This window comes from Procambarus clarkii, unplaced genomic scaffold (assembly GCF_040958095.1).
Source record: "Procambarus clarkii isolate CNS0578487 unplaced genomic scaffold, FALCON_Pclarkii_2.0 HiC_scaffold_113, whole genome shotgun sequence".
NCBI lineage: Eukaryota > Metazoa > Arthropoda > Malacostraca > Decapoda > Cambaridae > Procambarus > Procambarus clarkii.
The window spans coordinates 1,955,964-1,980,165 of NW_027189146.1; the positions used below are offsets into that span (position 1 = coordinate 1,955,964).

General features: G+C 44.0%; 2 protein-coding genes and 1 non-coding gene across 3 annotated transcripts; 1 reads left to right on the forward strand and 2 right to left on the reverse strand.

The window, feature by feature from the left end:
* The first annotated feature begins 3,324 nt into the window (after positions 1–3,324).
* LOC138360538 (5S ribosomal RNA) lies at positions 3,325–3,443 on the forward strand. Its single transcript, XR_011226457.1, has one exon. It is a non-coding gene; the product is annotated as a 5S ribosomal RNA (ribosomal RNA).
* A 3,222-nt stretch (positions 3,444–6,665) lies between these two features.
* LOC138360495 (histone H2A) lies at positions 6,666–7,432 on the reverse strand. The gene has a single exon (XM_069320267.1). It carries the CDS (start codon positions 7,203–7,205, stop codon positions 6,834–6,836), a length of 372 nt encoding a protein of 123 aa, XP_069176368.1. The 5' UTR covers positions 7,206–7,432; the 3' UTR covers positions 6,666–6,833.
* Positions 7,433–12,882: 5,450 nt separating this feature from the next.
* LOC123753071 (histone H2A) lies at positions 12,883–13,469 on the reverse strand. Its single transcript, XM_045735078.2, has one exon. The coding sequence runs from the start codon at positions 13,361–13,363 to the stop codon at positions 12,932–12,934; it is 432 nt and encodes a 143-aa protein (XP_045591034.2). The 5' UTR covers positions 13,364–13,469; the 3' UTR covers positions 12,883–12,931.
* Between the last annotated feature and the right edge of the window lie 10,733 nt (positions 13,470–24,202).

Here is a 24,202-nt window from a genome sequence, read left to right on the forward strand (position 1 = left end):
GGTCCCTATACTTTTTTACTGAAGGGCTTAATAGACGATAACATAAATTGTTTTGATATCAGCTAGCACATTGGGTCTTATGAAATCTATTTTTTATCCTCGCATGCTTAAAGGGACTCTGATTGGGGAGGGAGGGGTGGGGGGGGGGGAAGGTTTGTTCCGTTATATACTAGCAGAGCAGGATCATTGGTGGTGGGGGGGGGGGGGTGAGGGAGAGAGAGAGAGAGAGATCTTTCCCAACTCTTCCTTTTTACATGAGTGAGCTACCCGTTTTATTCATTTTATCCTTCTCAGAGCTGTTTTGATAGTATCCAAATGATGGTAAATGAAAAGGGAGGACACGAATATCTACCCAGAATTCAGGACTGGCAATCGATATGCATGTTTGAGTGCGAATCTTTTTCTCTCTCAACTTAGGTATACGTTTATGTCGTACCTAAAAGCGAGAACCACACTATTGGGACAAGTATGCAAGGCCCAATTTTCCTAACAAGCACAGTTAATTTTGTTATTTTCGAACATTTCTTTCCAAATTGGTTTATCCAATTAACAGTATTATATTAAGATCATGAATTGCTGGGTTAGGTTAGGTTAGCTTAGCTTAGGTTAGGTTAGGTTAGCTTAGCTTGGGTTAGCATAGGTTAGGTTAGGTTTGATTACATTTCTATGTTAGATTTAACTCAAATTCAAAACAATTGCAGTCATTCGGCTTGTTAGTCAACTTGCCTCTAATAGGGGCAATTTGTCTAACAAGACTATTTAGTTTTGTGTGCATATATATATATATATATATATATATATATATATATATATATATATATATATATATATATATATATATATATATATATATATATATATATATATGTCGTACCTAGTAGCCAGAAGCCACTTCTCAGCCTACTATGCAAGGCCCGATTTGCCTAATAAGCCAAGTTTTCCTGAATTATAAATTTTCTCTAATTTTTTTCTTATGAAATGATAAAGCAACCCATTTCATTATGTATGAAGTCAATTTTTTTTTATTAAAGTTAAAATTAACATAGATATATGACCGAACCTAACCAACCCTACCTAACCTCACCTAACCTATCTCTATTGGTTAGGTTAGGTTAGGTAGCCGAAAAAGTTAGGTTAGGTTACGTTAGGTAGGTTAGGTAGTCGAAAAACAATTAATTCAGGAAAACTTGGCTTATTAGGCAAATCGGGCCTTGCATAATAGGCTGAGAAGTGCGTTTTGGCTACTAGGTACGACATATATATATATATATATATATGTCGTACCTAGTAGCCAGAACGCACTTTTCGGCCAACTATGCAAGGCCCGATTTGCCTAATAAGCCAAGTTTTCCTGAATTAATATATTTTCTCTAATTTTTTTCTTATGAAATGATAAAGCTACCCATTTCATTATGTATGAGGTCAATTTTTTTTATTGTAGTTAAAATTAACGTAGATATATGACCGAACCTAACCAACCCTACCTAACCTAACCTAACCTATCTTTATAGATTAGGTTAGGTTAGGTAGCCTAAAAAGTTAGGTTAGGTTAGGTTAGGTAGGTTAGGTTGCCGAAAAACAATTAATTCATGAAAACTTGGCTTATTAGGCAAATTGGGCCTTGCATAATAGGCTGAGAAGGACGTTCTGGCTACTAGGTACGACATATATATATATATATATATATATATATATATATATATATATATATATATATATATATATATATATATATATATATATATATATTATAGCTTCAAGACTCCGAACCAATATAGAAGCATCAAGAGGAAGTGCTTGTGTTATGGGCCAATAGGCCTTCTGCAGTTACTTCCATTCTTATGTTTTTATTCCCATTGGTTCGTGTTTTATCTTGTGTAAATGTCAATCACCTCACCCAAAACTTTGGTACCATATCACCTCACCCATGTATGTGTGTATATATATATATATATATATATATATATATATATATATATATATATATATATATATATATATATATATATATATATATATATATATATATATATATATATATATATATATATATATATATATATATATATATATATATATATATAATATACAGAGTAAATCTACCCCAAAAGTAATGATTTATTTGTCTACAAAACTAAACTCTTTTTGGAATCATATGAGGCCCCTCCACTGAGGGGGGAGGCCTGGATGTTTATTGTCATGTGTATTCATGCTGCTTGCATGTCGTCGTTTATTTTGCCTTTGTTGTTTTCTTGACAGCTTTCTTTGCCTTGGGTGGTTTGGGAGATTTTGAAGCTCTCTTTATTTTGGGCTTTTTGTTCCCAACAACAAGCTGTTGCTGCTGCTTCTTTTTCAAGGCTGTAGGTGGTTTGTTGCTTGTGGCGGCTTTCTTGGGAGTTACCACGGCCTTCTTTGCTGCTGTAGATGGTTTCTTGGTTGTGGTGGCTTTCTTGGGAGTTAGAACGGCCCTCTTCTCTGCTACGGCCAGCTTGAATGATCCACTAGCTCCACTTCCCTTGGTCTGAACAAGAATGCCGTCAGCCACTGCTTTCTTGAGAAATCTTCGGATGTAAATGGCGATCTTGGCAGCCTCGACTTTGTTGTTGGCAACAACGTACTTCTTGATTGCTTGTAGAGACGAGCCCTTACGGTCTTTGAGTGCTGCGACCGCGGCTAGAACCATTTGACTAGTTTTCGGGTGAGCAACCTGGACGCGAGGTTTCCTGGTGGTGGCCACCACAGCAGCAGCAGCCGCAGCCTTCTTGGTAGGCTTTGCTTCTACCATGATGATGATGAGATAACCAAGGTGATGAGAGACGCTCAGACAGTCACGGGGGAATGATGCTGCCGCCGCTTGAGCCGAACCTATTTATGTGCCGGCACGGTACAGAAGCTGCAACCTGGCAACTCGTCCACCAATCACGACGGTTGGTTTTACGGCTCCGAAACCTGGATCCCATATCTTCTCTAAAATAGAAGCATTTGTTCATGTTCTTTGTAAAAGTATCATAAAGCAGGACAGATGAGACAAATATCATAAAAACTGAAGAGCAGATGAGCACACACATGTATGTATTACAAAAGAAAATCCACAAATTCATTAGAAATTGGCAGGGTAGGCTGAGGAAGTAGGTAGATGTAAAATGTCTGTAAATGGCGAAAGAACATAAACCCAAGACTGAATAAACGATGTTAAATATCCATGCCAAGGAGACAAAAATATGTTAGGATACAATTACCATTAAGACACCACAAGAAGGTCCGTATCCTGCCGTGATGACTAAAAAGAGTTGGTTATTAGCCACAATGTGTAGGCAGTCTCATGCCAACGGCCATACCACGTTGAGAACACCGCTTCTCGTCCGATCAGCGAAGTTAAGCAACGTTGGGTTTGGTTAGTACTTGGATGGGTGACCGCCTGGGAACACCAAATGCTGTTGGCAATAATGTTTTTTGTTTTGTTTTGTTTTGTTTCGTTTGTTTTTGTTTGAATGGCTGGCTGGCTGGCTCCACGGGAAATTCACGGAGTTGTGTGGAATAAGGCCTGGTAAAATGAATTAATATGTATGTCATGTTTAAAACAATCTCGCTTAATATAGTGTGTGAGGCTTTATACAAAAACAAACAACCAAAACAAAACATGTTGTATATATATATATATATATATATATATATATATATATATATATATATATATATATATATATATATATATATACATATGTCGTACCTAATAGCCAGAACGCACTTCTCAGCCTACTATTCAAGGCCCGATTTGCCTAATAAGCCAAGTTTTCATGAATTAATGTTTTTTCGTCTACCTAACCAACCTAACCTAACCTAACCTAGCTTTTTTTGGCTACCTCACCTAACCTTACCTATAAATATAGGTTAGGTTAGGTTAGGTAGGGTTGGTTAGGTTCGGTCATATATCTACGTTAATTTTAACTCCAATAAAAAAAAATTGACCTCATACATAGAGAAAAGGGTTGCTTTATCATTTCATAAGAAAAAAATTATAGTATATATATTAATTCAGGAAAACTTGGCTTATTAGGCAAATCGGGCCTTGAATAGTAGGCTGAGAAGTGAGTTCTGGCTACTAGGTACGACATATATATATATATATATATATATATATGTCGTACCTAGTAGCCAGAACGCACTTCTCAGCCTACTATGCAAGGCCCGTTTTGCCTAATAAGCCAAGTTTTCCTGAATTAATATATTTTCTCTAATTTTTTTCTTATGAAATGATAAAGCTACTCATTTCATTATGTATGAGGTCAATTTTTTTTTATTGGAGGTAAAATTAACATAGATATATGACCGAACCTAACCAACCCTACCTAACCTAACCTAACCTATCTTTATAGGTTAGGTTCGGTTAGGTAGCCGAAAAAGTTAGGTTAGGTTAGGTTAGGTAGGTTAGGTAGTCGAAAAAACTTTATTTCCTGAAAACTTGGCTTATTAGGCAAATTGGGCCTTGCATAGTAGGCTGAGAAGTGCGTTCTGGCTACTAGGTACGACATATATATATATATATATATATATATATATATATATATATATATATATATATATATATGTATAGCTTAATCCGGGTTTGAACTCGCAACTCCAAGAATACGCATCACTTATATACACTTTACCACTGGACCACTGCAGGACACTTGATGCTGAGGTATCAATTTAATGACGTAAATGCCATTTCCACAAATAAATGATAATTTAAAAGTATTTGTATGTACAAATCTTTTCTGTTTAAAAGGCTACAATATCAGTTACTGATATAATTTGTGTTAATGTTTCTATACCCACAGGAAGGCATGTTTTTGCTTATATGTAAGGGGTACGGAGAAGGAATCCACAGACCATCATTCCCCTTCCCCCCCCCCCCCCCCTCCCACCTACTACCACCACCACCACCACCACCACCACCACCACTACTCACCACCAATCACCACCAATCACCACCACCACCAATCACCACCAATCACCACCACCACACCTAACCGAAAACCCCCTAACACATCAACCCTCCCCCCAATCAACAGGCGAAATAATAACCCTCAAATGCCTGCCTGCCTGCCTGCCAGCCAGCCAATACTAACGGTCTTCTCAGAAAGAAAATCTCTTTGTATCTGTATTACTTGATGAAATGTATGATTCTAATAATGAAAATAAATTGTTATGTCGGTTGTATGAGCATAATGACCAATATGCACATGATATGAATGAATTAAATAGTGTAGTTTTAAGTAATTAGGTTGTAGACACATTAAGCGGATATGATATTTGACGCGTCCAGAACTGGTGATTTTTGGTTTAGTTTTAAATGCACCACCACCACCACCATTGCTTCCCCAGAGCCTAATTAAGGACCGGTAAAAGGAGTCAATATGTATGTCATCTATAAAACCAAAGAATGAATAAAAACACACACACACACACACCTACATAATAGTACTAGGAAGATTGTATGGCATAAAAAAAAAAAAAAGTACTCCCATTGGGTCGTTTGAACTCGCGACTTCCAAAACACCAGCCACACACCTTACCACCCAGCCACCATAGAGTTGGTATAATTGTGCAACTTTAGTTATAAAACTAAAGTTCTTATTGTCTCAAATCTTATTGTCTGTTCTATGAAAAGGCATGATGTAAATTATGTATTTTTTGAATGATTGAATTGTAGGCACATTAAGCGGATTCGATATTTGATATATCCAGAAAAGGTGATTTCTGTTCAGTTTTAAAATGCATCACCGTTAACGCTAAAGGACTGGTAAAACGACTCGATGTTTGTCATTTTTAAAATAAACACTAAAACTAGGCCCTTAACATATATAATGTTTGAATATAAATTGAATGCATATAAATACAAAGTGGGAGTGGCTGGCTGCCTGCCTGCCTGGCTGGCTGGCTGGCTGACTGGCTGGCTGCCTGCCTGCCTGCCTGCCTGCCTGCCTGCCTGCCTGCCTGCCTGCCTGCCTGCCTGCCTGCCTGGCTGGCTGGCTGGCTGCCCGCCCGCCCGCCCGCCCGCCCGCCTGCTTGCCTTGCCTTGCCTTGCCTTGCCTTGCCTGTCCTGTCCTGTTATTGCCTTGCCTTGCCTTGCCTTGCCTTGCCTTGCCTTGCCTTGCCCTGCCCTGCCTTGGCTGCAGCTGGCTGGCTGGCCGTAAATCAACTCTTAACAACACCACACCACACCACACCATCACTCATCACCCATCACCCACCACCGGCCCCAGTCTCCCAGCCTCTCTTATATACCCGAGCAGGCCCTTTAAATTATTTGAATTGTTGCACTTCGGCCAATGGCACGATCGCTGCTGCTCAAACATATTCTGGTTCACAAGTATTATAATATATTATAATATATTATATTATATATATATATATATATATATATATATATATATATATATATATATATATATATATATATATATATATATATATATATATATATATATATATTTATTCATGAAACACATTAAAACCTTGATCATTTATTCATTCATTACGTCTAGTGAAGAATTGCTTTTGTTCATTTGTATGATTAAAAATTGATAGAATATGAATTCCTCGCTTAAAGTAAAATATAAAATATATATTGGATTTATATGATTGGTTAATATTCCAAGTGATGCTGAATATCCCCTATAATTTTGTTTTGTTTGTTTGTTATGTACACATTCCAAATGAAATCAATATAAATGTTATTATTAATGTTTGAAAGTTGATTGTCTACTTGAATCTCTCTATTAAAGTGTGTGTGGCTCCGGATGGAGCCTGGTTATGGTATTTGTCGTGGTGGGTGGCAGAAGTGCTTACTTCTTCTCTGTCTTCTTTGGCAAAAGAACTGCCTGAATGTTTGGAAGAACACCTCCCTGTGCAATGGTTACGCCAGACAGAAGTTTGTTGAGTTCTTCGTCGTTGCGGATGGCCAACTGCAAGTGACGTGGGATGATACGGGTCTTCTTGTTGTCACGTGCGGCGTTACCGGCGAGCTCCAGAACTTCGGCAGCGAGGTATTCCATGACGGCTGCCAGGTAGACAGGAGCGCCAGCACCGACGCGTTCGGCGTAGTTGCCTTTACGCAGCAGACGGTGAATTCTGCCCACGGGGAACTGAAGTCCGGCCCTGCTGGAGCGAGACTTTGACTTGCCCTTCACTTTGCCTCCCTTGCCGCGTCCTGACATTGCTGCTGCTGTTGTGGGTTTGTGGTGTTTTATGCCGGCTTTGCTTTGATGTCCATAGGGAATGGAAAGGATGGGGGAGGTAGAGGGATGGGGAGATGAAATTCAGGAAGAGGATGCGGGTGTAGAGAGAGAGGAGGTTTGAAAGTTCGGTGGCCTGTCCACCATGGGTTGACATTTTTGTATGTGTTGTTTGTTTGCGTGTGTGTTATGTTGGGTTGTCAGTACATTGGCTGGGGGGGCTAGTGTTTGTGACCTTGTTGGTGTCCTAAAGCACTAGAGCCGATGGAGTTGGCTAAAGGAGGCTAATCTTAGAAACATCAGGGTAGTTACACTTCTGACGCCACGACAAATGGTTTTTTGGTTTTATATTTTTTTTGTAGGTGTTTTATTTATATATTTTTTTTTTTTTTTTTTTTTTTTTTTTTTTTTTTTTTTTTTTTTTTATTTATTTATTTATTTATTTATTTTTTTTTTTTTTTTTTTTATATTTATTATTTTTTTTTTCTTTCTTTCTTTATTCTTCATATGGTGTAGATTGGGTCCGGGATGGGCCACTCATCTGGATCGTCTGGCAGACCGCTTAGTATCTGAGGGCTTGGGAAGGCCTCATCATGGATATGTCTGATCACTTTTTGTTGGAGAGTGATTCTTCTGGTTCTGTGTGGTGGTTCGTGGATCTCGTAGTCGCTGGTGGTGTTTTCTGCTACGAAGGGATCTTCTGGGTCTGGGACATACATGTTCTTCATACGGTACAGCTGTCTTCTGGCCAGGTAGCTGAGCCTAATGTTCATTGGCTTCATGTTGAGCGTCTCATGGATCAGGTCGGTTCTCACCCTGTCCCTCAGAGTCAGGCCCTCTGCAAAGCGAAGTGCTTTGTTTTGTACTCGTTGAATCTTCAACATGTTGGATTTGTTGGTGAGGTTCAGGGGAACGTATGGGTATTCCAAGCTAGGCCTTATGATCATTCTGTACAGGTGGAGCTTGATGTGGGATGGGGCTTGGTTGAAACGGAAGAGCCTCGCCAGTGAGCCCCGGGCCATCGCTGTCTTCTGGGATACGTACTGGGAGGAGTTGAGTAGCCTGTTGAAGTTGTAACCGAGCACTGTGTTGGAGTTTGAGATGGCTATGGGTTCACCCCTGATTCTTATTCCCCCCTCATTTTCAATTGAGAAGGCCATACAGCCGACAGTGCTTAATTGAATCTTTTCTGGGTTTGTGGTGATCCTCCATTTCCTTTCCCAGTTAGCAGTCCTTGCTAGTTCTACGTTTGCCTTACGGGTTGCAGTTGCGTGTTTGGCCGCTTGGCTGCTAGGGTTAGATGTTATTACGTGTGTTACGTCGTCCGCAAATTGCACGATAATGGTGTCCCTATACTCTGGTTGGGGCAGGTCATTTACAAAGATGTTGAAGAGAACCGGGCTCAAGCATGATCCTTGGGGGACTCCAGCTGTTGGGGTGAAGGCTGCGGCCTCGTTTGCCTTGAAGCTGGGGGTAACTTGCCTATTCTTAAGGATTTATGCCGGCCCGCAGATCGAGCTTCGTGTTATATACCCCGCTCAGGATCAAGGGAGTCCGCCACTGACCAATCAGCGCGCTCCGCCACGCGACCCGCTCTGAGCTGAGTCGCGAGCGGGATATAAAAGGAAAGCTCGACTCGCGCAAAAGTTCATTATTGTATCGCAACGCCAGCCAGCACGAGCATCATCATGCCACCCAAGGCATCTGGAAAGGCTGCCAAGAAGGCCGGAAAGGCCCAGAAGGCCATTGCCAAGGGCGATAAGAAAAAGAAGCGCAGGAGGAAGGAGAGCTACAGCATCTACATCTACAAAGTGCTGAAGCAGGTCCACCCCGACACTGGTATCTCTTCCAAAGCCATGTCGATCATGAACTCGTTCGTGAACGACATCTTCGAGCGCATCGCCGCCGAGGCTTCTCGCCTGGCCCACTACAACAAGCGTTCCACCATTACCAGTCGGGAGATCCAGACGGCTGTAAGGCTCCTGTTGCCCGGAGAACTGGCCAAGCACGCCGTCTCTGAGGGCACTAAGGCCGTCACCAAGTACACCTCCTCCAAGTAAACGGCTTACTTACTGCCCTGTGGTGGTGGCTTGGCCTCAAACCAACAAACTCGGCTCCATTGGAGCCACACTTTAATTTCTAAAGAGATTGTGAGTGTTAGACACCAATACTATTATAACAAAAACCTCTGTCACTGAAAGCAAATAGCTATAAAATGAGAATATTTATGAAACTGTCTGTGTGTGTTTCTCTCTCTCAGTCTCTGTCTGTCTGTCTGTCTGTCTGTCTGTCTGTCTGTCTGTCTGTCTGTCTGTCTCTGTCTCTGTCTCTGTCTCTGCATGTCTCTCTCTCTCTCTCTCTCTCTCTCTCTCTCTCTCTCTCTCTCTCTCTCTCTCTCTCTCTCTCTCTCTCTCTCTCTCTCTCTCTCTCTCTCAACACACATATAAACACTCGGTATCTTTTTTCTAGAGATTAGAGATTCATTGTTATGTTCCACATTAGGATTACTATGCAGGCCACCCTCTTAAGGTTTGAAAATGTCAAGAAAACGGTTAATTTAAAATGTCATCTCCTAACTTAACAGATTAAGCCAGAGGACCAAAAACAGAATAAAACAGGACAGGACAGTATGTCACTTATACAAGCTGCTTTTATTTCTAGTACAGTATGACAATTTTTTTTTTTTTTTTTTGGAGGGGGGGGGGGGAGGATCCTTGGCAGTGCATAAGAATGAAAAGCGACGGCGTTTTGTTTGTAAGAGGACAGGTTGTACTACAAATGACTTGATTTATTGATATCACGTGTACAGTGTATGTATGACACCTAAATTATTGTATTTATTTATTTATTATATGTATAGATGAAGGTTAATTCATATGACTGATGCTAGGAATGTCTGAAATCTCCTTAGAAGGATATTTTGGCCCTGAGAAGGGCCGAGTTTGGTGTATACTAGGGTGGTCGTTTTAGCTTATGCACGCTCTCCACGGATACGGCGAGCAAGCTGAATGTCCTTTGGCATGATGGTGACACGCTTGGCGTGGATGGCACAGAGGTTAGTGTCCTCGAAGAGACCGACCAGGTAAGCCTCGGATGCCTCCTGTAAAGCCATGACGGCAGACGACTGGAAGCGAAGATCGGTCTTGAAGTCCTGGGCAATCTCGCGCACCAGACGCTGGAAGGGAAGTTTCCTGATGAGCAACTCTGTGCTCTTCTGGTAACGACGGATCTCACGCAGGACGACCGTTCCGGGCCTGTAACGGTGAGGCTTCTTCACGCCCCCTGTGGCAGGAGCAGACTTGCGTGCTGCCTTGGTGGCCAGCTGCTTACGAGGAGCCTTGCCTCCCGTGGACTTGCGAGCAGTCTGCTTGGTGCGAGCCATGGTGAACAACTGTGGTTTGTGATGGCCGGATTACGGATTAAAAAGTCCATAGAGCTGGCAAGCAGGGGATGGAAGAACGGGGCGAGGTTGCAGAAATCTTGAGCAAGGATCTGGAGATGAGGTGAAGAGGGGAGATGAAAGATCGGTGGCCCAACCACCGTGGATTTGAGCTTGATCAGGTGAAAGTAGAATTGAGTGGGGTGTCATTTGCAATACACACAGAGGCCGGGAACGCAAGCAGCTGGCAGTGGAGGTTTGATGTCAGATGATGTTAAGTCAGTTCGTTAGGAGTCTTCTTTCTTGTTGATTTCACCAAACTTTGATCGTTGTTCTTTTTTTTGGGCTTGTCGGTCTTGGTGGTCACGGTTCGTGTTGATGCTTGAAGGTGATCTTTCCTTGGGGGTGATGGTGTACCGACAGATACGTCCTCATCCGATTCATCAGATGAGTGAGGAGCAGGGGTGTTGACACGCTGGGGTAGATTTCTTGAAGGTTGGGTTCTTGAGGGTTGATGTCTTGAAGGTAGAGTTCTCGGAGGGTGTGTAACAGCGGTAGGTACTGCAGCAGAAGGTGCTGCATAGTCGGTACCCTCTATAGGGTCACACCAAGGGTCGATAGCAGCGAAATTCGCCACTATGGCGGGTGAAGGGACAGCAGCAGCTGGAGAAGCGTGTGGAGCAGGAGCTGACAGTATGTCAGAAAGCGTGGCTGCGTTCACAGTGATGTCATGGTTGGTAACGGGAACTGATGCAGAAGTGGGGGTCACATGAGGCAGAGTCTTGTGAGCTGTAGGTACCCGAACAGGATCTGAGGGCTGCATTGCAGTGGCGGAATCGTCGTCGTCGGATGTAGAGTCAGCATCCTCCTCTACAGGGTCAGTTGTTGGAGATGAACGCGGAGCGTTGAAAACTTCCTCAGGAACAATGAAGGTAGGGAGACCGTTCGCCTTGTACAGAATTTTCAGAAGCCTCACGAATTCTCGGGGGTTATTGCCAGCAGTAATTCTGGCTGTTGATATCAGAGCTTTTACTGTGCTCTGCCCAATTAGCTTTGTCTTTGGTTGGGCCGGTGGCGATGGCTGGCTCGACGAATCGCTGGTTGGCGTTTGGGAGCTGGCTCCCCATTGGCTGGTAGTAGCAGTGGGACGTCCTCCCGGGAGCTCCGGGAAGATGGCGGCTTGGGCGTTGAAACCTGAAGTAGAGGTGGTCGCTGATTGGCTTGTTGCTTCAGAGGTACTGGCTCCGGTTGAAGATGTGGATTTCTCCATGTTTTTAATAGCGTTTTGTCTGTGAGGACAATGTATGGAGATTGCTGGATGATCGCCTTTGCACAGCAAGCAGCATAGTGTTTCAGACTTGCAGATGGAGTAATGGTGGTCAGCTGAGCAGAGGCTACACTTCTGAATCCGCTGGGTACATTTGCTGGTGGAGTGGGTGTACTCGTAGCATCGGAGGCACTGGTTGACGATGTGAAAACGTTCCATCTTCACACGGAAAGGCGGAATGTGAATTCCAAAGCTGTAAACTCCATTTCTGGTAGCCATAGTAGCCGCAGCCTTGCCTTGCCTTGCCTTGCCTTGCCTGTCCTGTCCTGTTATTGCCTTGCCTTGCCTTGCCTTGCCTTGCCTTGCCTTGCCTTGCCTTGCCTTGCCCTGCCCTGCCTTGGCTGCAGCTGGCTGGCTGGCCGTAAATCAACTCTTAACAACACCACACCACACCACACCATCACTCATCACCCATCACCCACCACCCACCACCGGCCCCAGTCTCCCAGCCTCTCTTATATACCCGAGCAGGCCCTTTAAATTATTTGAATTGTTGCACTTCGGCCAATGGCACGATCGCTGCTGCTCAAACATATTCTGGTTCACAAGTATTATAATATATTATAATATATTATATATATATATATATATATATATATATATATATATATATATATATATATATATATATATATATATATATATATATATTTATTCATGAAACACATTAAAACCTTGATCATTTATTCATTCATTACGTCTAGTGAAGAATTGCTTTTGTTCATTTGTATGATTAAAAATTGATAGAATATGAATTCCTCGCTTAAAGTAAAATATAAAATATATATTGGATTTATATGATTGGTTAATATTCCAAGTGATGCTGAATATCCCCTATAATTTTGTTTTGTTTGTTTGTTATGTACACATTCCAAATGAAATCAATATAAATGTTATTATTAATGTTTGAAAGTTGATTGTCTACTTGAATCTCTATTAAAGTGTGTGTGGCTCCGGATGGAGCCTGGTTATGGTATTTGTCGTGGTGGGTGGCAGAAGTGCTTACTTCTTCTCTGTCTTCTTTGGCAAAAGAACTGCCTGAATGTTTGGAAGAACACCTCCCTGTGCAATGGTTACGCCAGACAGAAGTTTGTTGAGTTCTTCGTCGTTGCGGATGGCCAACTGCAAGTGACGTGGGATGATACGGGTCTTCTTGTTGTCACGTGCGGCGTTACCGGCGAGCTCCAGAACTTCGGCAGCGAGGTATTCCATGACGGCTGCCAGGTAGACAGGAGCGCCAGCACCGACGCGTTCGGCGTAGTTGCCTTTACGCAGCAGACGGTGAATTCTGCCCACGGGGAACTGAAGTCCGGCCCTGCTGGAGCGAGACTTTGACTTGCCCTTCACTTTGCCTCCCTTGCCGCGTCCTGACATTGCTGCTGCTGTTGTGGGTTTGTGGTGTTTTATGCCGGATTGGATTGGATTGATGTCCATAGGGAATGGAAAGGATGGGGGAGGTAGAGGGATGGGGAGATGAAATTCAGGAAGAGGATGCGGGTGTAGAGAGAGAGGAGGTTTGAAAGTTCGGTGGCCTGTCCACCATGGGTTGACATTTTTGTATGTATTGTTTGTTTGCGTATGTGTTATGTTGGGTTGTCAGTACATTGGCTGGGGGGGCTAGTGTTTGTGACCTTGTTGGTGTCCTAAAGCACTAGAGCCGATGGAGTTGGCTGAAGGAGGCTAATCTTAGAAACATCAGGGTAGTTACACTTCTGCCGCCACGACAAATGGTTTTTTGGTTTTATATTTTTTTGTAGGTGTTTTATTTATTTATATATTTTTTTTTTTTTTTTTTTTTTATTATTATTTTTTTTTTAATTTATTTATTTATTTTTTTTTTTTTTTATTTTTATTTTTTTATTTTATTATTTTTTTTCTTTCTTTCTTTATTCTTCATTTGGTGTAGATTGGGTCCGGGATGGGCCACTCATCTGGATCGTCTGGCAGACCGCTTAGTATCTGAGGGCTTGGGAAGGCCTCATCATGGATATGTCTGATCACTTTTTGTTGGAGAGTGATTCTTCTGGTTCTGTGTGGTGGTTCGTGGATCTCGTAGTCGCTGGTGGTGTTTTCTGCTACGAAGGGATCTTCTGGGTCTGGGACATACATGTTCTTCATACGGTACAGCTGTCTTCTGGCCAGGTAGCTGAGCCTAATGTTCATTGGCTTCATGTTGAGCGTCTCATGGATCAGGTCAGTTCTTACCCTGTCCCTCAGAGTCAGGCCCTCCGCAAAGCGAAGTGCTTTGTTTTGTACTCGTTGAATCTTCAACATGTTGGATTTGTTGGTGAGGTTCAGGGGAACGTAGGGGTATTCCAAGCTAGGCCTTATGATCATTCTGTACAGGTGGAGCTTGATGTGGGATGGGGCTTGGTTGAAACGGAAGAGCCTCTCCAGTGAGCCCCGGGCCATCGCTGTCTTCTGGGATACGTACTGGGAGGAGTTGAGTAGCCTGTTGAAGTTGTAACCGAGCACTGTGTTGGAGTTTGAGATGGCTATGGGATCACCCCTGATTCTTATTCCCCCCTCATTTTCAATAGAGAAGGCCATACAGCCGACAGTGCTTAATTGGATCTTTTCTGGGTTAGTGGTGATCCTCCATTTCCTTTCCCAGTTAGCAGTCCTTGCTAGTTCTACGTTTGCCTTACGGGTTACAGTTGCATGCTTGGCCGCTTGGATGCTAGGGTTAGATGTTATTACGTGTGTTACGTCGTCCGCAAATTGTACGATAATGGTGTCCCTATACTCTGGTTGGGGTAGGTCATTTACAAAGGTGTTGAAGAGAACCGGGCTCAAGCATGATCCTTGGGGGACTCCAGCTGTTGGGGTGAAGGCTGCGGCCTCTTTTGCCTTGAAGCTGGGGGTAACTTGCCTATTCTTAAGGAAATTTCTGATCAGCCTGAGGAGGGTCCAGTTTTGCGCTGGTAAGTCTGCTAATTTGTACACAAGACCATCGTGCCACAAGCTGTCGAAGGCCTTGTGTACGTCCCTCGTTGCAATCAAAGCTACCTGTTTTTGCTTTCGAATTGAGCTTACGGCGTCGTAGATGATGTTAATTGCGTGCTGGGTTGATCTATGTGCTCGAAAGCCAAACTGCTTTTTTGTGAAGAGGTTGTTGTACTCCATGTAGTAGTTAAGACGGTTTGACATGATTTTTTCAAAGCACTTGCCTATCGTGTCTAAGAGGGAGATTGGTCGGTAGTTGCCAGGTTGGTGGGGGTCTTTCTTGGGTTTGGGAATGAATATCATCTTGGCTGACTTGAATGCTACAGGAATGTGACCCGATGCCAGCATAGCGTTGAATAGGTTGAGTATGGATTGCATAAGATTGCCTGGTAGAAGTTTGATCTGCAGCGCTTTGATCCCTGATGGTCCAGGGGCCTTATCTCTGGTGCTTTTGATGACTCCTCTCATCTCTAGCATAGTTATGGGTCTTGTTAGAGGGTGGTCGTCTTCTAGGGTTGTCAGGTCAATCAGAGGGTGCTGTTAAGGGAGGCGGCATTTTCTGTTGTCCATTGGTTGACACGTTCAAAGTGAGTGTTGTTGAAGGCTCTGCTGTTTGAAGCTGTGAGTGTCTTTTTCCAGACTGCGCCCATGAGGTCAGCCTGATCCTGTGGGTCTTCTAATTTTTCTTGCTGCTCCTCTTCATCTTCGTCAAGGAATGTGTGTACAAGGTGGGTGAGGCTGGGGTTAACTGATCCCAGGAGCTGTCTGATCTTGCGCCAGAAAGTAGCCGGCTCCCTTTTGTACTGGTTGGCCTGTCTCACCAGGGTTCCCCAAATGTGGCTCTTGTGGGTCAGCGTAAGGTCTATGGTTTCCCTTCTGAGTGTTTGTAGGGTCAACGCTGGTGGCTGGCCAGTTTGGTAGTGGCTTTGGCAGGCTCGCTGGTACTCATTCATTTTGCCTCTGATTTCTCGGGTCGGCTTATATTGGTGGTAAGTCCTTGTGGTGGATATTTCACAAGTGGCCTCGGTTGCAAGCTGGATCCGGTTGTGGATGGTGTTTACTGCTTGGTCGATTGTTTGGGTTGGGAGGTTCTCGAACTCAATGATGGGGTCGTCAGCAAGGAAGGTGTCATATTCACGGGCACGTATGGTTCCCAGTCTGGGCCTGGGTGGTGCCACATATCTGAAGGGGGCTGCTTGGAGGGATGTGACCACAGGGATGTGGTCAGACCCCACGTTCTTCCCTGGGGTTACTCTGCAGTGGAACAGGTCACAATCTCTGTTGGTCAGCACTATGTCAGGGGTGCCCCTCTGGTTGCCCGCAAAGAACGTCTTAAAGTGGGGGCCTTGGAAGGAGAGGTCCCGGTTTTGCATTAGATTGAAGAGCTGCCTGCCCTTGAGGTCTGGCCTGGCAGGTGCGTTGAATAAGGCCTGATGGTGGGCATTCAGGTCTCCTGCGATGATTGTGGGGAGATTCCTGTCGAGCAGCTTGTTCAGAGGGATGGAGGGGAGGTAGGCCAGTCTAGGTGGTAGATATGCGGTGCAGACGATGAGGGGGCCGTGTGAAGTGGTGAGTTCTATTGCAAGAAAGTTGTCGTCTTCTATGAGGATGGGGCGGTAGGAGAGCCCTCTTCTTATTAGTATTGCCACCCCGCTGTACCTACCCCTGTTGACTTCCCTGGTGGAATATCCCCAGATGGAGATGTGCTGGTCTTGTCTGGCCGCTGTTTCATTGAGTAAGACAACATCTGGGTTAAGTCTGGCTACCTCCAGAGTGAGTAGGTATCTGTTGTTGAAGTAATGTCTGATGTTCACCTGAAGGATTGTGATCCCCATTATTGACTATGAGACGGAAGTGTTTGTTTGGCTGTAGTGCCAATGTTGTTACATTCGGTTTGGTCGCTTCTGTTTGTGGAGGAGGGGGGTAAAGCTGTTGAGCCAGGTATCTTGTTCCTGGTTCCGGTCGGGGATTGGTTGGGGTTGGGGTTTACCATACGTTGCTGTGCCATTGGGGGGTCTTCGGTGTCACTGCTGTTCATGATGTCGACATCCGTGGTGCTAGAGTCGCTCTCTGGTGAAGAGTTGTGGGGGTTGCTTGCCCTTGCTCCGTCCACAGGGGATGGGGTTCGGCTGTAAGTGTTAGTCCTAGGCCTCTTGGTACAGCGTTGTGTGGAATATATTGTTGTGGGGCTGCGATGTTTGAAGCGAAATTTCCTAGGGCGGATGGGGTTCCGTATGGCAAGGGAGTTTGTGATAGCTTTGAGGACGATCTGATGTGGGAGTGTTTCAGGAAGGGTGGACATAGGTGTTTCCCAGAATGTCGGGGTGGAGGGGCCGGGGTTGTTCAGGGAGTTTGGAGTCTCCTGGGCGTTGGTAGAGGCCTGGGGGCGAGAAGTACTAGGGTTGGGGTTGTTGGGTTGTGCTTGGGCCTGGCCGGCGGTTGTTGTGATGTTAGGAGTCAAGTAGGCAAGCGAGTCCTCGGACATATGGACAGGGGGTAGGCCATTGTCTTTCCTAAGTGAGTTCCAGAAACCTAGGAGCTTCACTGGGTTGTCTGGAAACTGTATTTGAGCAAATGTTAGAAGTTCGGCCCCTAAGCTGGGCTTGGGATCGGGTTTTATGCGGGCTCGCAGATCGAGCTTCGTGTTATATACCCCGCTCAGGATCAAGGGAGCCCGCCACTGACCAATCAGCGCGCTCCTGCCACGCGACCCGCTCTGAGCTGAGTCGCGAGCGGGATATAAAAGGAAAGCTCGACTCGCGCAAAAGTTCATTATTGTATCGCAACGCCAGCCAGCACGAGCATCATCATGCCACCCAAGGCATCTGGAAAGGCTGCCAAGAAGGCCGGAAAGGCCCAGAAGGCCATTGCCAAGGGCGATAAGAAAAAGAAGCGCAGGAGGAAGGAGAGCTACAGCATCTACATCTACAAAGTGCTGAAGCAGGTCCACCCCGACACTGGTATCTCTTCCAAAGCCATGTCGATCATGAACTCGTTCGTGAACGACATCTTCGAGCGCATCGCCGCCGAGGCTTCTCGCCTGGCCCACTACAACAAGCGTTCCACCATTACCAGTCGGGAGATCCAGACGGCTGTAAGGCTCCTGTTGCCCGGAGAACTGGCCAAGCACGCCGTCTCTGAGGGCACTAAGGCCGTCACCAAGTACACCTCCTCCAAGTAAACGGCTTACTTACTGCCCTGTGGTGGTGGCTTGGCCTCAAACCAACAAACTCGGCTCCATTGGAGCCACACTTTAATTTCTAAAGAGATTGTGAGTGTTAGACACCAATACTATTATAACAAAAACCTCTGTCACTGAAAGCAAATAGCTATAAAATGAGAATATTTATGAAACTGTCTGTGTGTGTTTCTCTCTCTCAGTCTCTGTCTGTCTATCTGTCTGTCTGTCTGTCTGTCTGTCTGTCTGTCTGTCTGTCTTGTCTGTCTGTCTGTCTGTCTGTCTGTCTGTCTGTCTGTCTGTCTGTCTGTCTGTCTGTCTGTCTGTCTCTCTCTCTCTCTCTCTCTCTCTCTCTCTCTCTCTCTCTCTCTCTCTCTCTCTCTCTCTCTCTCTCTCTCTCTCTCTCTCTCTCTCTCTCTCTCTCAACACACACATATAAGCACTCGGTATCTTTTTTCTAGAGATTAGAGATTCATTGTTATGTTCCACATTAGGATTACTATGCAGGCCACCCTCTTAGGTTTGAAAATGTCAAGAAAACGGTTAATTTAAAATGTCATCTCCTAACTTAAGAGATTAAGCCAGAGGACCGAAAACAGAATAAAACAGGACTGGACAGTATGTCACTTATACAAGCTGCTTTTATTTCTAGTACAGTATGACAATTTTTATTTGGGGGGGGGGGGGTGATCCTTGACAGTGCATAAGAGCGAAAAGCGACGGCGTTTTGTTTGTAAGAGAACAGGTTGTACTACAAATGACTTGATTTATTGATATTACGTGTACAGTGTATGTATGACACCTAAATTAGTGTATTTATTTATTTATTTATTTATTTATTTATTTATTTATTTATTATATGTGTAGATGAAGGTTAATTCATATGACTGATGCTAGGAATGTCTGAAATCTCCTTAGAAGGATATTTTGGCCCTGAGAAGGGCCGAGTTTGGTGTATACTAGGGTGGTCGATTTAGCTTATGCACGCTCTCCACGGATACGGCGAGCAAGGTGAATGTCCTTTGGCATGATGGTGACACGCTTGGCGTGGATGGCACAGAGGTTAGTGTCCTCGAAGAGACCGACCAGGTAAGCCTCGGATGCCTCCTGTAAAGCCATGACGGCAGACGACTGGAAGCGAAGATCGGTCTTGAAGTCCTGGGCAATCTCGCGCACCAGACGCTGGAAGGGAAGTTTCCTGATGAGCAACTCGGTGCTCTTCTGGTAACGACGGATCTCACGCAGGGCGACCGTTCCGGGCCTGTAACGGTGAGGCTTCTTCACACCCCCTGTGGCAGGAGCAGACTTGCGTGCTGCCTTGGTGGCCAGCTGCTTACGAGGAGCCTTGCCTCCCGTGGACTTGCGAGCAGTCTGCTTGGTGCGAGCCATGGTGAACAACTGTGGTTTGTGATGGCCGGAATAATACGGAATAAAAAGTCCATAGAGCTGGCAAGCAGGGGATGGAAGAACGGGGCGAGGTTGCAGAAATCTTGAGCAAGGATCTGGAGATGAGGTGAAGAGGGGAGATGAAAGATCGGTGGCCCAACCACCGTGGATTTGAGCTTGATCAGATGAAAGTAGAATTGAGTGGGGTGTCATTTGCAATACACACAGAGGCCGGGAACGCAAGCAGCTGGCAGTGGAGGTTTGATGTCAGATGATGTTAAGTCAGTTCGTTAGGAGTCTTCTTTCTTGTTGATTTCACCAAACTTTGATCGTTGTTCTTTTTTTTGGGCTTGTCGGTCTTGGTGGTCACGGTTCGTGTTGATGCTTGAAGGTGATCTTTCCTTGGGGGTGATGGTGTACCGACAGATACGTCCTCATCCGATTCATCAGATGAGTGAGGAGCAGGGGTGTTGACACGCTGGGGTAGATTTCTTGAAGGTTGGGTTCTTGAGGGTTGATGTCTTGAAGGTAGAGTTCTCGGAGGGTGTGTAACAGCGGAAGGTACTGCAGCAGAAGGTGCTGCATAGTCGGTACCCTCTATAGGGTCACACCAAGGGTCGATAGCAGCGAAATTCGCCACTGAGACGGGTGAAGGGACAGCAGCAGCTGGAGAAGCGTGTGGAGCAGGAGCTGACAGTATGTCAGAAAGCGTGGCTGCGTTCACAGTGATGTCATGGTTGGTAACGGGAACTGATGCAGAAGTGGGGGTCACATGAGGCAGAGTCCTGCGAGCTGTAGGTACCCGAACAGGATCTGAGGGCTGCATTGCAGTGGCGGAATCGTCGTCGTCGGATGTAGAGTCAGCATCCTCCTCTACAGGGTCAGTTGTTGGAGATGAACGCGGAGCGTTGAAAACTTCCTCAGGAACAATGAAGGTAGGGAGACCGTTCGCCTTGTACAGAATTTTCAGAAGCCTCACAAATTCTCGTGGGTTATTGCCAGCAGTAATTCTGGCTGTTGATATCAGAGCTTTTACTGTGCTCTGCCCAATTAGCTTTGTCTTTGGTTGGGCCGGTGGCGATGGCTGGCTCGACGAATCGCTGGTTGGCGTTTGGGAGCTGGCTCCCCATTGGCTGGTAGTAGCAGTGGGACGTCCTCCCGGGAGCTCCGGGAAGATGGCGGCGTGGGCGTTGAAACCTGAAGTAGAGGTGGTCGCTGATTGGCTTGTTGCTTCAGAGGTACTGGCTCCGGTTGAAGATGTGGATTTCTCCATGTTTTTAATAGCGTTTTGTCTGTGAGGACAATGTATGGAGATTGCTGGATGATCGCCTTTGCACAGCAAGCAGCATAGTGTTTCAGACTTGCAGATGGAGTAATGGTGGTCAGCTGAGCAGAGGCTACACTTCTGAATCCGCTGGGTACATTTGCTGGTGGAGTGGGTGTACTCGTAGCATCGGAGGCACTGGTTGACGATGTGAAAACGTTCCATCTTCACACGGAAAGGCGGAATGTGAATTCCAAAGCTGTAAACTCCATTTCTGGTAGCCATAGTAGCCGCAGCTACCGTCTCGAAGGTCAGCTTCAGGGAGCGACTTGAATTGAAGAATTGAGCTTGGTGAAGCCGTAGGTCCGGGTTTGATGCCTTGAAGTCGTGCATGAACGCACTATCATCAGCGTCATCTTGTTCCACGATCCATTGACTGAGATCGTGAATAACGACAGAGTGTTCAGCCAGGTACTGGCGTGGGAAGTTGAGACGAAGGTGTTGGTTGGAGAAGTTAGCGCTGTAAGACAGAAGTTTGTCGACTTCCTCCTCACTATAAAAGAAGAAAAGGATGTCCGTGCCTTCCTGCTTGATGTCGTTGGGTGTTACTCCTGCAACGTCTTTAAAGAGCTTCAGGAGAGATGTCTTGGAGAATGGTTGTTCGTTGAGGGGCGTACCCCTGATCTTGAAGCGTTTGTGACGCATGATGAGCTTCCTGGAGGCCGATGGATCTCTCTCAAAGACTACACGTCACTGAAGATGGCCTCCCGTCTCTACCCGGCATAAAATACCAAGTTAGGAGTGGGGTCTGACCATCTAGAGAGACGCAAGTCTGCTGCCAATTGTTTATCCACCCTGCAGTACTGGGTGCGAGAGAGAAGAGCTGGAGCAACGCGAGCACGTCCGACCGCGACGGTTGCTAGTTGCTCGTCTGTCGTGATCCTGATCTGATGGCCGGCGCCGAAAAATTTTTGCTTATATACGCCGTCTCGAGGCGCTTGCTCGAGCGCCATTGGCTGCTCGACTCGCCTACGTCACCCCGTTGCCCCTCCCCTCCTTCCTCTGGCTGCAGCCAACAGGCGGCTCACCTCAATCACTATTATCGCTGATTTTGCTCTATTTTTTTTGGATTTGTGCAAAAGTCATTTCACAGGGACGTGAAACAGACGAGTAGGCAACTGCAGTTTTGAAAGCGTTGTGAGAAAGCCGTGTCTACTCGACCACAAGCGTAAAGTAAGGGCAGGCAGGAGTTGCAATGCTACTAGTACGTCCGCTTGATGGGATATAGTCGGGAAATCGTGCGGGCATTCGTCAATTCGATTCACACAACTTCAACACCATGACTGGACGCGGCAAGGGAGGCAAGGGACTCGGAAAGGGTGGCGCCAAGCGTCATCGTAAGGTGCTACGTGACAACATCCAGGGCATCACCAAGCCCGCTATTCGTCGCTTAGCTCGTCGTGGCGGCGTCAAGCGTATTTCGGGTCTCATCTACGAAGAGACCCGTGGCGTCCTGAAGGTGTTCCTCGAGAACGTCATCCGTGATGCTGTAACCTACACGGAACATGCCAAGAGGAAGACCGTCACTGCCATGGACGTGGTGTACGCTCTGAAGCGCCACGGTCGTACCCTCTACGGATTCGGCGGTTAAGAGCTTGGCTAATCCATCGATTCCACCCACCACCACCTCAAAACGGGACCTAATTAGGTCCCTATACTTTTTTACTGAAGGGCTTAATAGACGATAACATAAATTGTTTTGATATCAGCTAGCACATTGGGTCTTATGAAATCTATTTTTTATCCTCGCATGCTTAAAGGGACTCTGATTGGGGGGGGGGGGAAGGTTTGTTACGTTATATACTAGCAGAGCAGGATCATTGGTGGTGAGGGAGGGAGAGAGAGAGAGAGAGAGAGATCTTTCCCAACTCTTCCTTTTTACATGAGTGAGCTACCCGTTTTATTCATTTTATCCTTCTCAGAGCTGTTTTGATAGTATCCAAATGATGGTAAATGAAAAGGGAGGACACGAATATCTACCCAGAATTCAGGAATGGCAATCGATATGCATGTTTGAGTGCGAATCTTTTTCTCTCTCAACTTAGGTATACGTTTATGTCGTACCTAAAAGCGAGAACCACACTATTGGGACAAGTATGCAAGGCCCAATTTTCCTAACAAGCACAGTTAATTTTGTTATTTTCGAACATTTCTTTCCAAATTGGTTTATCCAATTAACAGTATTATATTAAGATCATGAATTGCTGGGTTAGGTTAGGTTAGGTTAGGTTAGCTTAGCTTAGCTTAGGTTAGGTTAGGTTAGGTTAGCTCCCAGCAAACAATTTTAGGTTGCCACAACATATCTGGAAAGTATTTGAAAGTATTGGAAACGTTTGTTTTATCGTATCAGATACGATATTGTGTGTGGACTTAAATAGGTTTCTAAAACTTATAACCAAGACATATGTATCTAACACTAATTTGAGATGTTGTGGCAACTTACACTCCTAACATGAGTCATTCATAATCCATTCATACACCAATATGAATCTCTTGTGAAAGGTTTGAGCCTTAATCTGAACCCTTTTCACATCTTTGTGTTTAAAGTTAAATTTCTTGAAAATAAATTATTTTATATTATATTATATTATTTTTATTATATTTTATTTTATAATTTATTATTATTTTTCTTATATTTTTTTTATATTATATTAGTGTTTTTCAATTTAAATATTAAAACCAATTTAAGGGTAATATACCAGGATACAAATCAAAATAATAAATAATAATGTAATAAATCAAATAATTTATATTTCTTTTATTATTTACTAACAAATCAGCAAAATACAAAAACATATGACCTATATAATTATATATATATATATAAATAATTTATATAATATATATATATATATATATATATATATATATATATATATATATATATATATATATTATATATATATATATATATATATTAGTGTAATACATAAGAATGTAGTGTAATAGTATATATATTATATATTATATATATATATATTTATATATAAATAATATATTTATATATAAATAATATATTATATATAAATAATATATATATATATAAAATATATATATATATAAATAATATATATATTAAATAATATATATATATAAATAATATATATATGATAACCATCTTTGTAACCATATGTAACTCCCTCTTTGTTAACAAAGTTCAAATAAAGCAAATATATGTGTACATACAAAGAATGGGGGTGGTAGAAGATAATATTAGTGTTTAGTGAGTGACCACAAGGTCTCCTCTGAATACTTTTATTTTTCTTCCGAGGCTATGGGTGCCCCCACATTGGCACCAGAGGTCTTCTTCACAAAACTTTTTATATAATATATATATATATAAATAATATATATATATAAAGGTTAAAACTAGCTAGTTATACGTAGATATATGATAACTAACCAACCCTACCAAACCTAACCTAAGAGAATATGATAA